Source organism: Harmonia axyridis, chromosome X, assembly GCF_914767665.1.
Source record: "Harmonia axyridis chromosome X, icHarAxyr1.1, whole genome shotgun sequence".
NCBI lineage: Eukaryota > Metazoa > Arthropoda > Insecta > Coleoptera > Coccinellidae > Harmonia > Harmonia axyridis.
Genome location: NC_059508.1, coordinates 4848794 through 4866588, shown reverse-complemented (window position 1 = coordinate 4866588; position 17795 = coordinate 4848794). Strand labels below are relative to the sequence as shown.

General features: G+C 36.0%; 1 protein-coding gene across 1 annotated transcript in view; it reads right to left on the bottom strand.

Moving 5' to 3' along the window:
• Window positions 1-1816: 1816 nt before the first annotated feature.
• Window positions 1817-17795, bottom strand: part of LOC123685863 (E3 ubiquitin-protein ligase RNF220-like) — a 139310-nt gene continuing 123331 nt past the window's right edge. Inside the window, exons 5-10 of the mRNA XM_045625722.1 lie at window positions 4321-4535; window positions 4095-4238; window positions 3651-3889; window positions 3308-3569; window positions 3142-3216; window positions 1817-2870 (exon numbers count right to left, since the gene is read on the bottom strand). Coding sequence (XP_045481678.1) covers window positions 2799-2870; window positions 3142-3216; window positions 3308-3569; window positions 3651-3889; window positions 4095-4238; window positions 4321-4535 — 1007 coding nt within the window. The 3' untranslated portion in view covers window positions 1817-2798. The remainder of the gene's footprint in view (window positions 2871-3141; window positions 3217-3307; window positions 3570-3650; window positions 3890-4094; window positions 4239-4320; window positions 4536-17795) is intronic.

Genomic DNA, 17795 nt, shown 5'->3' with positions numbered 1-17795 from the left:
TTTGCGGAATCGAAAATAAAAAAGGATTTTCGAAAACAAATTTTCTGCCGAGATATTCAAAAAAATTTGAATCCCCATCGCCACCATTAACTTATAAACTGTTGAATTGAGATCAAGGTATGGCATATTGTTGAAATTGTCATCAAACAAGCTATCTAATGATGCAATGATATTCTGGGTGTGCCATTTGAAATAAGGGTGTAGTAGTCTATTTCCAGTATAACCGGAAGTTGTTGAGATCTGAAAATATTTTAGGGAGAAAGATCATTGTCTCAAACCCAAATGTGCAAATTTTCGGCACAAAATTATGACTAGTTTTTCATAAACGTCTAATTGGCCATCGCGGTGAATCACCCTGTATATGCCATTTTGTTTGGAGCTATTTAAGCGTAATAAACAAAATTTTTGCGTCAATTAGTGTTAATGAATGAAATATGGATTCATCACTACATTCCTGAGTCGAAGAAGGCGGTCCAAAGGGAAGAAAATCTTACATCAGCTGGTAAGGTTATGGAATCTTCAACAATGAATATAGCATAACGTTTTCAGATTGCTTGAGAGCAGAATTTCAGAAAAACGTCCTCAAATGCAAAAGAAAACAATTTTTCTTCATGAAGACGAAGCTCCTTGTCACAAATCGATGAAAACTATGAACAAATTCTCTTTCCAACTGTTTGAACACCCAGATTATTCTGCAGATCTACCACCCCAGTGATTACTAGCTTGTTAGAGACCTCAAAAAAATGCTCCAGGGAAAGAAATTCAAATTCAAAATATCTTTATTTCAGCTTAGGATCATTTACACACGTGAAAATAGATAATAAAATAAAATGACGTCAAATTCAATATCTCTAGCAGCAAGTATCGTGTATGGTTCATGTATTTCCTTTTATTATAGGGTTCTAGATTTATAAGGAATTCCTTCAACTTCTGCTTGAATTGCTTTTCTTTTTTTATATTTTTCAACTCATTCTTCAATTTGTCTGATGCTTACTTTAATATGGATTTTTTTATAGAAGACTTAAACTATGTATTGGGAAGAGAATGTCATCTCTGCGGTGACATATCTATGATCTGAACCTATGAAGAGTTTTTGCTTGTTTCTGAATACAAAAAGGAGGATTTTATATATGTACGTATACCCCTCTAGATTGTTGAAGAAAGGACAATATTTCTACAGAAATGTTATAGAAGCGTTCAAGTACAGGTACCACTGTTGAACATGACTAGGTTGAAATCGAAGAAAAATTGTGTCTTCACTGGTTAGGTCAGGAATTTTATGAGTGTAGTGGTATATATTTGACATTGCTGACGAAGTTGCCACCTAACTTGATGAACGAATTGGCGAATGCGCCAGGGCTCAATTTTGTAATATTGCTTTTTGATCAGTTTTCTTCTTGAAGTTGTATACTTTGAAGTTTTTCCCAGATAGAAAGTTACAGAACTTTGAGTGGATTGCCAAGGAAAACATCCGAAATGAACTGATTTATATCAACTGCTCATTTTAAATTTATGAAATTCTTATTTTACGCGTTATGAGCATAATCGATATTGGATGTAGTGCATTCGCCAATTTGTTACCCTTAGGCAACGTCTCATGTATTTGAAATATTCATTATGACCCTTTTGCATTTGTGATAAGTGAACTTTAGTTTTTTCACTGGTGAGGCTCAGAGATTTGAAATAGAAGAGAATCCTTCAATATTTAATTTTTATTCAATAAGTTAAAAAATGTGATCTCTATGATTGATTTTTTCAACATTAAATGCGGTTTGAGATTTCAGGATGAAGGGTTGAAGAAAAACATTCATTCAAATGGACATTCAGTTCAGGTTTATTCGAGAATTAAATATCTACAATATACACATATTTTATGATACATATTAACAGAATATTTACGATATAACAATATAATGAATTAAGTTCCAAACGTTTCAACATATAAAGCGCTTAGGCAAACTACTGAAGGCCAATATCAACAGAAAACAAGGTGAAGACGAATTTTTGAAACGTTTCGATAGTCATTCAGTAATTCGCATAAGCTAATTAAATATAAATTACAATATTAACATTATGACATCCTATAAATGTAATATTTTAGTGAGAATATGTTTAAGTGAATATAATATAGATTAAAGAGGCAATTGAGAGATTTCTGATAGGGAAATAAATTTCTTTGAGTCAGTTTGGCCATCAAGGACTTTTTCGATGAGAGAATTAAATAAAAATAGAGGTACATCCAGAAGCATGAAAAAAATTGAAAAAAAAATCTAGGATGATGATTGATCTATCACCATATGCTTTCAATAAATAAAAAATATATTAATTATACTCGATAGCTTAGTGAGAAATATTTTAGTGCACACCACCATTAAAAGTACTTGTTTATATTTAAGCATCACAAGGTAAGTCCAAACTCGAAGTTCAACATCGCCTTAAGTGATTTAGAAATGTTCAAGGATCAACCTTCATCACAATTAGCACCACTTATTAATTGTCTATGGAAAATTTGATTTTTATATTTTCTATCAGATTTTCCGACATCTACAACATATTTCCTTCGAGTGAGGCCCATATTTATTCTCATTCGATTTAACATTGAGTGACAATTGAAAAAAAAATTGGAAATATCTAATCACAGTTTCTTATTTTTTCGCCAGAAAACTAGCGAAAAAGTTATTTAGCTACTCATGAGAAATGAGCTGATGAAATTCGAATATATTATTGCTAAGCAGTTTTCATGGGGGACTGAGTACAGTGTGAATTATATTTAACATTAATAAATTAATGAAATCACATTACATGTATATACGGCGCAAATCTGATGCTGACGTTATCATACTGCATTGTGGACATACCTTTTTACTGCCCTGTAAAAAAAAAGATAATTAGTTATCATTTTCAAGCTAGGTCAATGAAAGATAGAAATTGACTTTCTAAAGAAATTGCAAGCGTTTTTCCAATCAATATTTCCAGTAAGATCTATTAAATATTCATTCAATTATGGTTACTATTTTTAAAAATGAGTTTGATTTTTTTTTCATTTCATTAACCGCATTTTATTGAGAAATTTTTCGATACAGAACGAAATTAAATTTGCAGTTCTACATCTACAGTTTTTCAATGATTATCAAAACGTACCAAGGTGTGTAACCAGCATTCTTCACAGTGAACGTGCCAGCAAACCGTTGAGATAACAGGTTTTTTGTAATGTTCCTAGAAAAAAAAATTGAAGAAATATTTTTGGTATTCGTTTCTTGAATTTGGAATCATTAAAATGTTAACTTGAATATCCAAGAGAACTTACCAAACAAATCAAGCACTTGTAATCCTCAGGCTCACAACTCGTAGTTGTGGTTTCACCCCCACTTTCAGATTCTAACTGTCTTATTCGATTTCTGAGCTCCTCAATCATATGGGCTCTACTACTTGGTTCAGCATCTGATGTACTCACGTTACTATCACATTGCTGCCCTACAGCACTCTCGAGTTTTATTTCCACATCACCACTTGAATTTACTGTCGCTACTTGTGATTGAACACCTTCCCTATCTTTGCCATCATCGTCACTGTAAAAACAAGAAAATGAGAACTCGAAATAGATTTTAGGTGAATTCATAAAAATGGACTACACTTCTTCATTTACTTACTTTTTGCAATGCTCAACATCTGATTCGGAGTATTGCGAAGGTCCAAACATCGATTCATCTTCACCATCAACAATTACATCGTCAGCTTCATTATCTATATCTGTTATTTTTTCTGTGCTTGATGGCGTCCTCGTCAATTCAGAAATTAAAGGACTTGTTCGTCTTCTCTGTCCTTCTGCCCATTCTTCTAACTCTGAATCTCCTTCAACATCTACTGTTTCGTCGTCATCTGTAGCAACCTGAAGATAAGGATATCAGATATAGAGAGTGCTATAAGTACCTAAGATCTTGCTGATTGTACTATGGAAACATGAAGCTTTTTTATTTGTGAGCTTCAAATCAAGCTATACTTAGAGATGTTAGTGGATTCTGGAGATTTTTCAGACAAGGATTTGATTTTGAGGGATATCTTTCTATTTGGATGTTTCGGTCCAATATATTTACCTTTTTCACGCATTGTTGGTGTATATTGACCCTATCAGGACTGTGTAATCTGCCTATGCATATCAAACAATTCTCATCTGCTTTCCTCTTCCTTATTTTCAATCGTAATCGTCCTTGTCTGTTAGTTTTAATCCTTTGAAATGTCTGCAAGGAAGGTTGTATTACAGACTACCAATTTCTTCACAATAGAACCAAAGAGGAATATATTTAATAAAGGCTTCCTTACCTCCCATCTACCTTCAGGTCCACTATCTCCAGGTAATGCAGGTGGCCTTCCAGTTTCTGGTCTCCTTTTTCTAGTTGCCGCGATACCTGTTCCACTGAGTTTATACAATCTTTCTAATTCGTACATAAAATGTGATTCCATATCTCCTGATGCGACGGTGGAGCCACATACTGGACAACTAGACGGGTCCCTTTTTTTCTGCTTCGTGGAGAAGTCTGCAATAACAAAATGATGGTTTTGAGTTTGGGAAACGATCTTCGATAGACATCAAAGTATATTTTTCAGCTTAGATCTCAAGATTATCTATGTATATGGAGATACTCTGGATACTTTTGATCAATTATTTGTCTTGAAATGGAAGAGTTTTGATTCAAGTAAATGAATATGCAAGGTGTTTAAAGACATGAACGGATCCAAGGAAGAACGGAATTCATTTGGGAATGAGATGTAATTTTCCTAGAATCATAAAGAGATATTCAGTGTTTTCATCCAGACTCTTTTAGTCTTCTGTGAGACCTCTTGAGTGAGTGAGTTGAGGTGCCACTTGACCTATCTGTGCAGGATTTGTTACTGTATCTTATCATAATTTCAGTACCAGCGTTGTTATTAGGTGTTCAACTTTGCTTCCGTCGTTTTGCAATAAATGGCTGCAGTGGTAAGTGATAGTCGAAATACTTGAATCAAAACTCTTCCATTTCAAGACAAATAATTGATCAATAGTGTCCAGAGTATCTCCAAACACGTAAATGTCATACAATAAGCTGAGGTATTTGTGAACATAACGCCATCGAAATATTAGTCGATTTTTGTCTGCATCATAAAGTTATTCTCGATTAAACATGTCATCTTACTAGCTAAATTCTCGTCATTTGCGAGAAATTTTAATTTTCTGCTTTAATATGAAGAAATCTGCGGCTGCGGCTCATTGAATTCTGTCAAATACCTATGGTGAGGCCGCTATTTGTGAAAAAACGTGCAGAAAGTGGTTTCAACGCTTCAAGAACAGTGATTGTGACGTAGAAGACCGTGGAAGAGTAAAGGTTTTCGAAGATGCAGAAATGGAGGCATTACTTGATCAACACTCGTGTCAAACGCAACAAGAATTGGCAGGATCATTGGGAGTGATGCAACAAGCCATTTCAAAACGCCTGAAAGTCATAGGAATGATTCAGAAACAAGGAAATTGAGTGCCGTACGAGTTGAAGCCGAGATATGTATGCTTGTGAAGTGTGAGGCGAAGACGGAAGGGATTTCAGTATCGCATTGTCACTGTAGACGAAAAATGGGTCTATTACGATAATCCTAAGCGCAGAAAATCATGGGAATATCCCGGCCATGCTTCTACGTCGACGGCCAATCCGAATATTTCGGAAAAAAACGGCGGAAGCAATGTTGTACGCCTATGTAATCGTTTAACTATAAGTCACTTTATAATAACGGGTGTTTTTTTTCGAGGTATATAACTTTAAGTTGGCATTACTGTTCAAGATGGCGACCGATTTAACAGCTGTCAAGTGATTTATTCTCAGTTTGGTTTGGCAACTCATCATGAATAGACTCACACCTGAACAACGCTTGCAAATAGTGCGGAATACGTATCGCGCACTACGTCCATTTTATTTTGTTTAGCGATGAAGCGCACTTCTGGTTGAATGACTACGTCAATAAACAAAACTGCCGCATTTGGAGTGAAGCTTATCCTCAAGTGTATGTCGAACCACTGTTACATCCAGAAAAACTGACTGTTTGGTGCGTTTTAATGGGCTGGTGGAATCATTGGTCCGTACTTCTTCAAAAACGATGATGGCCAGAACGTTACAGTCAATGGTGATTGGTATAGAGTCATGATTACTAACTTCTTCATTCCTGAATTGAACAACCATGATGTCCAGGAGCAGTGGTTTCAACAAGACGGCGCAACATGTCACACAGCTCCTGCCACAATCGATTTATTGAAAGACACGTTTGGTGACCGCCTAATTTCACGTTTTGGACCTGTGAACTGGCCTCTAAGATCTTGTGATTTAACACCGCTAGACTACTTTCTGTGTGGCTATGTAAAGTCATTGGTCTATGCGGATAAGCCACAAACCATTGACCATTCGGAAGACAACATTCGCCGTGTTATTGCCGATATACGGCCACAAATGTTGGAAAAAGTCATCGAAAATTGGACGTCCAGATTGGATTACATCTGAGTCAGCCGTGGCGGTCATATGCCAGAAATCATATTTAAAATGTAATGCCACAAGATTATCTTGCGGATAAATAAAATTCATGTCAATCGACTAATCCATCGTTGTTTTATTGCAATTTAAAGTTCTGTAGCTCTAAAAAAAAACACTCTTTAGGTCTTTCGCCACCAGGTCAACCGCAAAAAACATCAGATGAAATGGATGCTCAACAAATTTGGATGATGATATAGATACTCGCGAGGGTGAGAATCGTAGGACCGTCTCATCTCTCGAACGAAAAAACTTATGGAAAGCTTTATTGTGGTAGGGGGTGTTGTTCGAGACAAATGTCAGGCAATAATCTCGTGGCTGAAGTTTTGAAAAGAAAGAAAAAGTAGTAAGAAACAGATATATACGTGTATATATCACTTTCATCTGTTTTATCCGTTAGAACCTGTGAAATATATTAGCATTTGTCATGTTAATAGTCGGGGGCAAAGCAGATTGGCGAATTTGTTCAGAAGGGGGTGGAGACCCCCTTGCCCGCATTAGCGCCACACCTGCGGGCCTAGTTACCGCTTAGGGCCGTTTTGCCGATCCGTCAGCACAGCACATCATTCATGGGATTAGCAGGGCTAACCTTGTTAATTGCCCCACTAGACCCGTGCCTGTGTGAACCCCAAACGTAAATCAGAAGCGGCTAAAAGGGGATAAACCAGCTTAAGTCATCACCAGACTGGAATTTACACTTGCCAGCTTCAAGATGATTTTTTTCCAGCGGAAAAATCGACTACAACTACCTTTATTGATCATACCATAAACGATGCGATGAAGTTATTCGTCTTACTAGGCAGCAAAATAGTTGATTGACTTCCGCGGCAGATAGTTCATAGCCGAGCGTAGCAAGGCAGTTAATCTATTTTGCTGCCGAGTTGAACATATAATTTTTCTTCGATAATGATAGATGTAGGGTATTGTATTTGCAAATTATTACAATTCTCACAATAATTTTATTTTTGCTGTAGTGATAAATTAAAACGATATTTGATAGAAATCGCAATTGTGGGAATGTTGGTTGCTATGGAAATGTGAAGGGTGTTTTTTTTTTAGAGCTATAGAAATTGCAATAAAACAACGATGGATTATTCGATTGACATGAATTTTATTTATCCGCAAGATAATGTTGTGGCATTACATTTTAAATATGATTTCTGGCTCGGATGCAGTCCAATCTGGACGTCCAATTTTCGATTACTTTTTCCAACATTTGTGGCTGCATATCGGCAATAACACGGCGAATGGTTTCTTCCGAATGGTCAATGGTTTGTGGCTTATCCGCATAGACCAATGACTTTACATAGCCACACAGAAAGTAGTCTAACGGTGTTAAATCACAAGATTTTAGAGGCCAGTTCACAGGTCCAAAACGTGAAATTAGGCGGTCACCAAACGTGTCTTTCAATAAATCGCTTGTGGCACGAGCTGCGTGACATGTTGCGCTGTCTTGTTGGAACCACAGCTCCTGGACATCATGTTGTTCAATTCAGGAATGAAAAAGTTAGTAATCATGGCTCTATACCGATCACCATTGACTGTACCGTTCTGGCCATCATCGTTTTTGAAGAAGTACGGACCAATGATTCCACCAGCCCATAAAGCGCACCAAACAGTCAGTTTTTCTGGATGTAACGGTGTTTCGACATACACTTGAGGATTAGCTTCACTCCAAATGCGGCAGTTTTGTTTGTTGACGTAGCCATTCAACCAGAAGTGCGCTTCATCGCTAAACAAAATAAAATGGATGTAGTGCGCGATACGTATTCCGCACAGAACCATTATTTTCGAAATAAAATTGCACTATTTGCAAGCGTTGTTCAGGCGTGAGTCTATTCATGATGAATTGCCAAAACAAACTGAGAATAAATCATTTGACAGCTGTTAAATCGGTCGCCATCTTGAACAGTAATGCCAACTTAAAGTTATATACCTCGAAAAAAAACCGTTATATGTCCAAAATAATTATAGTTTGACAACTTATGAAGTATCTGAAAGTTTTTTTCGAAAATATCGGATGTATTCATATTAGGGACAGTGACAGCGGAATTAGAAATACTTACTCCTTCAGAATAAGGAAGGTGGCAAAAATATTTATTGTCAGGAAATGTCGAATGTTTCATTTCCATTGAGAATAATTATTTTGCTGTCCGAGAAGTTACTACACGACGAACCAAAAGTACTTTTAGTTTTGTGAACTGGGATTGCAACATTTTCATCATATTTGTAGTGAATTTCATCAATTTCAATGCGTTGTTGACGCGTGTGTCGTTCCATTTTTAGTGATTTGTCCTTGTTAAAAGTCGAGAAATTATAGAATAGCGGGCTATTCAAAATGAAACCTTTTATTGGAAACCCTATATTTTGATAGACAATTGTTCTTATGAGGGTGATTAGAAAATATTTCTTCAACTCAATCAAAATAAACCCATCTATTAGAAATAGAAGCAGAGACATTTACAATTGAAGGAAAATTAACAAGTACGTATTATTCAAATGTATTCCGGGTGTTATTTGACCATTGTGTAATCTATTGAAGCCTGAAGTTTTGGATCATTGAATATTCGTATATCAACATAGAACTTGGTTGATTAGTTTTTTAAAAGATAGTAGTTTGTGAAAATAAAAGAGAGTTGAGTTGAGTTATATTGATTGAATAAATCAGTCGCAAAAACGAGTTCGTAATTTTATTATTTTAATCTAGAAAAGATCTGTTTATTATACTTCAACATGGTAGCAGAGCGCGGTTTGTAGATTATAAAACAGAAGTCTACATCTGGAAAAATAAAATAATAAAAAAGTTCCGTAAAAGGTATTTGTGACAGAAAGTTTTTCTCTTTCAATAAGAAGTAAAAAAGTATTTTGGTGGAGTAAATAATGGATGCCAGCAAAGTACAGATAGGCTTACTAGAGGGAAAAGAAAATTGGTCGACTTGGAAGTACAAGATTGGTATTTTACTGAGGTCAGTGAAAGGAGGATTGGAAGTTTTAGAGGGCAAACTTCAAGCTCCTAAACCCTTGGAAGAAAATGCAACGCAAGAAGACAAATCCGAGTATGACAAAAATCTTATGGAATTCAATCAAGCTGATAGCAGTGCTCTTTTAATTTTGACTGTCAATATGACACAAGAAACTTTGGAAAAAGTCATGCGTTTTTCGACTGCAAGAGATGTTTGGCTGGAATTGCACAGACTTATGGATGGAAATGTCGAGAAAAAGACATATGATGTTTGTATGCAATTTTTCAGTTACGTAAAACAAGCAGATGATGATATCGCAATGCATACTTCGAAGCTGAAGAATTTGTGGAACAGTTTACAAAAAGAAATTTCCAAAGATAAAATTACAAATGGAAAGACATGTAATTGTGAGTTACCTGAAATTCTTCTCATTTGTAAAATATTAGACACGTTGCCTGCAGAGTATTTCTCATTCAAGTCTAGCTGGAGCTTAATGTCCGATACAGACAAAAATGTGGACAATTTAACAAGCCAGTTATGTGTATATGAGAAAGCACTAACGACAAAGTCTGAAAGCCGACAAGAGGTTCTTTATAGTGGTGCATTCAAGAGAAATAACTTGATATGCAATTACTGCAAACTGAAAGGGCATAAAGTGAAAGATTGTTCAAAATGGAAAGCAGATGGTAAGCCACCAAAACCTGTGAAACCTAAGAAGAACAATGGAGTGAAAACAAAAAACGTTTCTTTATTAACAGTCTCCAGTGATGTGTTGTTTTGCGAGAATGATAATGACAATTGGTATGTTGATAATGGGGCAACAAACCACATCACCAACCAAAGTGAGTTGTTTGAAACCTTCACACCATTTGATCAAAATCACCAAGTAAAAACAGCAAATGGGGACTCCGTACCAGCGATTGGATTTGGTAAAATTCGTGTACAATCTTGGGTGAATGGAGAAAAATACGAGTTTTTTCTATCTCAAGTATGGTATGTCCCAAGTATAAGAAAAAATTTGTTTTCAACATTATCAGCACAAGATAAAAACCCTGACAGTGAATTTGTTTCTAAGGCTGAAGAATGCTATTTCAAATTATCTGGCGAAAAATTGATTGTCGGTTCGAGAAGTCTCTCAGGGGGCTTATATAAACTTGATATGCAAGCCATAAGAGCAGAAACTTCTCGAACCGACAATCAATTTTTCGCCAGATAATTTGAAATAGCATTCTTCAGCCTTAGAAACAAATTCACTGTCAGGGTTTTTATCTTGTGCTGATAATGTTGAAAACAAATTTTTTCTTATACTTGGGACATACCATACTTGAGATAGAAAAAACTCGTATTTTTCGCCAATTCGATGTCGTCTTCTTTAATCTCATCAAAGACAATTTCTTCAGTTATATGTTCGTCTTCTAGAACATTTTGCTTTGCTTCTACAGCTACATACATTTTAAACCGAACAAGCAATTCAGGGATCGATAATCAATCACCTTTTGAGGTATGGCACAAGAAGAAGCCTAATCTCAAGCATCTTAGAATTATAGGAAGTACTTGCTATGCTCATGTTCCGAAGAAAATGGATAAGAAAGCAGTCAAAGGTGTTCTCATGGGTTATGATAACGACGATGGATACAGAATTTGGTCATTTGAAAAAAGGAGATTTTTCAGATCAAGAGATGTCATTTTTGATGAGTGTAAATCCTTACAGAAAATGAATGAGACTGAGAAAGAGAATCTTTCTACACTTCCACAAGAAAATGTTCTTGAATTCATAAAAAATAAGGATTCACTGAAAAATGATGAATTTGAAGATCAATCCGAAGAAGAAATGATAGAAGATATCCATGTAGATCCAGAAATGAGAAACACACAGAGAGAAGCTATAGAAGCAAAGCAAAATGTTCTAGAAGACGAACATATAACTGAAGAAATTGTCTTTGATGAGATTAAAGAAGACGACATCGAATTGAGGAGACAGCTGAGAAATAGAAGAGAAACGAAGTTGCCTAAACATTTTGAGAATTATGTCATGGCAGTTGCAGCAGAAGTCAATGAGCCTAGAGAACCATTATCCTACAAAGAGGCGATATCTTGCAATGAGAAAGAAAACTGGATTTTAGCTATGGAGAGAGAGATAAAATCACTGCAAGAAAATTGTACCTGGGAAATGAAAAATTTACCAGCAGGAAAGAAGGCAATACCTTGCAAGTGGATATTTAAGCTCAAGACAAATCCAGATGGATCCATTGACAAGTACAAAGCACGTTTGGTAATCAAGGGTTATTCACAAAGAAAAGGCGAAGATTATGACCAAACATATAGCCCAGTAGCCAAAGGTGGGACTATAAGGTCATTGTTGAGTATTGCTGCTAGCAAAAATATGTCTTTGACTCAATTCGATGTGTGTACAGCTTTTTTATATGGTGAACTGAGTGAAGAGGTATACATGAAGCAACCTCAAGGGTACGAAGATGGTAGCAACCATGTATGTAAACTTCAACGCAGTCTTTATGGTCTGAAGCAGGCACCAAGGTGTTGGAATCGGAGATTCAGTGATTTCATTCAAAAACTCAACTTCAAAAGATCTGATGCTGATCCCTGTTTATTTATAAAAAAAAATGGGGAAGACTTGCTGCTACTGGCTCTTTATGTTGATGATGGGTTAGTAGCTTCTACAAATGTAAAAATGAAAGATCAATTCTTGCTGAGTTTAAAGAAAGAATTTAAAATCACAACAAAACCTGCATCTTATTTTCTTGGCATAGAAATAAAACAAGAAGCTGGAATTGTCCAAGTGAATCAATCAGCTTACACCAAGAAAATACTCGAGCGATTTGGGATGCAGGACTGTAAGCCTGTTTCAACGCCTATTGTAAAAGAGAACATTCAATTAGGGAAGGAAGATAAGGATGAATTGAATTGCACTTTTCCTTATAGAGAAGCAGTCGGTGCTTTAATGTACCTGATGACTGGTACACGACCAGATATTGCATTTGCAGTAAGTATAGTTTCAAGAAAGCTCGAAAACCCTACCAATACTGACTGTTCAAGAGTGAAAAGAATATTCCGGTATTTGAAAGGCACAGTCGAGCTCGGAATATCCTACAAAGCTGGTACCATAGATCAGCTCAAGATCTACAGTGACGCAGATCATGGTGGCGATAATTCTACAGGTAGATCAACAACAGGTGTCTTAAGTATATATGCAGATGGAGCTATATCCTGGTATAGCCAGCGACAAACTTCAGTAGCAATTTCTACCACAGAAGCAGAAATAGTTGCTGCTAGTGAAGCCGCTAAAGAAATTGTTTGGCTCAAGCGTCTATTTGAAGAAATGATCGATGTGAGATCTTTGCCAACATTGATGCTTGATAACGAAGCTGCAATCAAGTTAACGCAGAACCCAGAATATCACCGTCGTACAAAGCACATACATATTCGACATTTCTTTGTGCGTGAACTGGTGCTTGACAATATAATTGAAGTGAAGAAGGTGTCTTCAGAATACCAGCTTGCAGATATTATGACGAAACCTTTGTTCAAACCCAGACTACAAATGTTAAAAAACGCAATGGGGTTGACTACAATGATTCAATGAGGGAAGGTATTGAAGCCTGAAGTTTTGGAGCATTGAATATTTGTATGTCAACATAGAACTTGTTGATTAGTTTATTAATCGTAGTAGTTTGAAAAAAAAAAAAAAGAGAGTGGAGTTATATTGATTGAATTCCATAAGATTTTTGTCATACTCGGATTTGTCTTCTTGCGTAGCATTTTCTTCCAAGGGTTTAGGAGCTTGAAGTTTGCCCTCTAAAACTTCCAATCCTCCTTTCACTGACCTCAGTAAAATACCAATCTTGTACTTCCAAGTCGACCAATTTTCTTTTCCCTCTAGTAAGCCTATCTGTACTTTGCTGGCATCCATTATTTACTCCACCAAAATACTTTTTTACTTCTTATTGAAAGAGAAAAACTTTCTGTCACAAATACCTTTTACGGAACTTTTTTATTATTTTATTTTTCCAGATGTAGACTTCTGTTTTATAATCTACAAACCACGCTCTGCTACCATGTTGAAGTATAATAAACAGATCTTTTCTAGATTAAAATAATAAAATTACGAACTCGTTTTTGCGACTGATTTATTCAATCAATATATATTGAAGCTGTATTCACCATTTCTGCCCAAAAAGTCTGATCGAATAATCCTTCTCTTGCGTGCATCAAAGCTCTTGCTGTCTCTACAATTGTTCTGTTCTCCCTTTCAGCACAACCGTTTTGTTGAGGCGTGTATGGCATAATTAGTCTCTGTCTTATTCCATGATAGCTTAGAATTCTTCGTACTTGCCTATTGTCGAATTCACTGCCGTTATCTGACAAAATCTCTCTAATGCCATATCCTTCAGCTTTGATTTCAGCAATTACTGTTTCCAGTTTTTCCACAACTTCAGATTTGTGCTTAATAAAATAGACAAAACGGTATCTGCAATAGTCATCTTTGAATAGCACATAGTAGCGGTAACCAGATTTTGACTTGCTTTCGAAAGGTCCACAAACATCTGTATGTATCAGTAAACCAGGTGAGCTGGCTCGTTCTCTTGTACCAAATTTGAGTACATGAGCTTTTCCATAAATACACCCCTCGCAAACGTCACTATCTAGGTTGACTTCAATGCCTAGTTCACGCTTCAATACTGTTCTCACATGTCTTTTATTCTGGTGGCCAAATCTTTCGTGGTAGAGCTGTAATGCATTTTCCTTATTAATAAAATTGATTTCATTCGAAGTTTCTGCTCTTATGGAATTCAATCAAGCTGATAGCAGTGCTCTTTTAATTTTGACTGTCAATATGACACAAGAAACTTTGGAAAAAGTCATGCGTTTTTCGACTGCAAGAGATGTTTGGCTGGAATTGCACAGACTTATGGATGGAAATGTCGAGAAAAAGACATATGATGTTTGTATGCAATTTTTCAGTTACGTAAAACAAGCAGATGATGATATCGCAATGCATACTTCGAAGCTGAAGAATTTGTGGAACAGTTTACAAAAAGAAATTTCCAAAGATAAAATTACAAATGGAAAGACATGTAATTGTGAGTTACCTGAAATTCTTCTCATTTGAACTCATGAGAGTTGAGTTATATTGATTGAATAAATCAGTCGCAAAAACGAGTTCGTACTTCTTATTATTTTAATCTAGAAAAGATCTGTTTATTATACTTCAACATGGTAGCAGAGCGCGGTTTGTAGATTATAGAACAGAAGTCTACATCTGGAAAAATAAAATAATAAAAAAAAGTTCCGTAAAAGGTATTTGTGACAGAAATTCTTTCTCCTTCAATAAGAAGTAAAAAAGTATTTTGGTGGAGTAAATAATGGATGCCAGCAAAGTACAGATAGGCTTACTAGAGGGAAAAGAAAATTGGTCGACTTGGAAGTACAAGATTGGTATTTTACTGAGGTCAGTGAAAGGAGGATTGGAAGTTTTAGAGGGCAAACTTCAAGCTCCTAAACCCTTGGAAGAAAATGCAACGCAAGAAGACAAATCCGAGTATGACAAAAATCTTATGGAATTCAATCAAGCTGATAGCAGTGCTCTTTTAATTTTGACTGTCAATATGACACAAGAAACTTTGGAAAAAGTCATGCGTTTTTCGACTGCAAGAGATGTTTGGCTGGAATTGCACAGACTTATGGATGGAAATGTCGAGAAAAAGACATATGATGTTTGTATGCAATTTTTCAGTTACGTAAAACAAGCAGATGATGATATCGCAATGCATACTTCGAAGCTGAAGAATTTGTGGAACAGTTTACAAAAAGAAATTTCCAAAGATAAAATTACAAATGGAAAGACATGTTATTGTGAGTTACCTGAAATTCTTCTCATTTGTAAAATATTAGACACGTTGCCTGCAGAGTATTTCTCATTCAAGTCTAGCTGGAGCTTAATGTCCGATACAGACAAAAATGTGGACAATTTGACAAGCCAGTTATGTGTATATGAGAAAGCACTAACAACAAAGTCTGAAAGCCGACAAGAGGTTCTTTATAGTGGTGCATACAAAAGAAATAACTTGATATGCAATTACTGCAAACTGAAAGGGCATAAAGTGAAAGATTGTTCAAAATGGAAAGCAGATGGTAAGCCACCAAAACCTGTGAAACCTAAGAAGAACAATGAAGTGAAAACAAAAAATGTTTCTTTATTAACAGTCTCCAGTGATGTGTTGTTTTGCGAGAATGATAATGACAATTGGTATGTTGATAATGGGGCAACAAACCACATCACCAACCAAAGTGAGTTGTTTGAAACCTTCACACCATTTGATCAAAATCACCAAGTAAAAACAGCAAATGGGGACTCCGTACCAGCGATTGGATTTGGTAAAATTCGTGTACAATCTTGGGTGAATGGAGAAAAATACGAGTTTTTTCTATCTCAAGTATGGTATGTCCCAAGTATAAGAAAAAATTTGTTTTCAACATTATCAGCACAAGATAAAAACCCTGACAGTGAATTTGTTTCTAAGGCTGAAGAATGCTATTTCAAATTATCTGGCGAAAAATTGATTGTGGGTTCGAGAAGTCTCTCAGGGGGCTTATATAAACTTGATATGAAAGCCATAAGAGCAGAAACTTCGAATGAAATCAATTTTATTAATAAGGAAAATGCATTACAGCTCTACCACGAAAGATTTGGCCACCAGAATAAAAGACATGTGAGAACAGTATTGAAGCGTGAACTAGGCATTGAAGTCAACCTAGATAGTGACGTTTGCGAGGGGTGTGTTTATGGAAAAGCTCATGTACTCAAATTTGGTACAAGGGAACGAGCCAGCTCACCTGGTTTACTGATACATACAGATGTTTGTGGACCTTTCGAGAGCAAGTCAAAATCTGGTTACCGCTACTATGTGCTATTCAAAGATGACTATTGCAGATACCGTTTTGTCTATTTTATTAAGCACAAATCTGAAGTTGTGGAAAAACTGGAAACAGTAATTGCTGAAATCAAAGCTGAAGGATATGGCATTAGAGAGATTTTGTCAGATAACGGCAGTGAATTCGACAATGGGCAAGTACGAAGAATTCTAAGCTATCATGGAATAAGACAGAGACTAATTATGCCATACACGCCTCAACAAAACGGTTGTGCTGAAAGGGAGAACAGAACAGTTGTAGAGACAGCAAGAGCTTTGATGCACGCAAGAGAAGGATTATTCGATCAGACTTTCTGGGCAGAAATGGTGAATACAGCTACATACATTTTAAACCGAACAAGCAATTCAGGGATCGATAATCAATCACCTTTTGAGGTATGGCACAAGAAGAAGCCTAATCTCAAGCATCTTAGAATTATAGGTAGTACTTGCTATGCTCATGTTCCGAAGAAAAACCGGAAGAAAATGGATAAGAAAGCAGTCAAAGGTGTTCTCATGGGTTATGATAACGACGATGGATACAGAATTTGGTCATTTGAAAAAAGGAGATTTTTCAGATCAAGAGATGTCATTTTTGATGAGTGTAAATCCTTACAGATAATGAATGAGACTGAGAAAGAGAATCTTTCTACACTTCCACAAGAAAATGTTCTTGAATTAATAAAAAATAAGGATTCACTGAAAAATGATGAATTTGAAGATCAATCCGAAGAAGAAATGATAGAAGATATCCATGTAAATCCAGAAATGAGAAACACACAGAGAGAAGCTGTAGAAGCAAAGCAAAATGTTGTAGAAGACGAACATAAAACTGAAGAGATTGACTTTGATGAGATTAGAGAAGACGACATCGAATTGAGGAGACAGCTGAGAAATAGAAGAGAAACGAAGTTGCCTAAAAATTTTGAGAATTATGTCATGGCAGTTGCAGCAGAAGTCAATGAGCCTAGAGAACCATTATCCTACAAAGAGGCGATATCTTGCAATGAGAAAGAAAATTGGATTTTAGCTATGGAGAGAGAGATAAAATCACTGCAAGAAAATTGTACCTGGGAAATGAAAAATTTACCAGCAGGAAAGAAGGCAATACCTTGCAAGTGGATATTTAAGCTCAAGACAAATCCAGATGGATCCATTGACAAGTACAAAGCACGTTTGGTAATCAAGGGTTATTCACAAAGAAAAGGCGAAGATTATGACCAAACATATAGCCCAGTAGCCAAAGGTGGGACTATAAGGTCATTGTTGAGTATTGCTGCTAGCAAAAATATGTCTTTGACTCAATTCGATGTGTGTACAGCTTTTTTATATGGTGAACTGAGTGAAGAGGTATACAT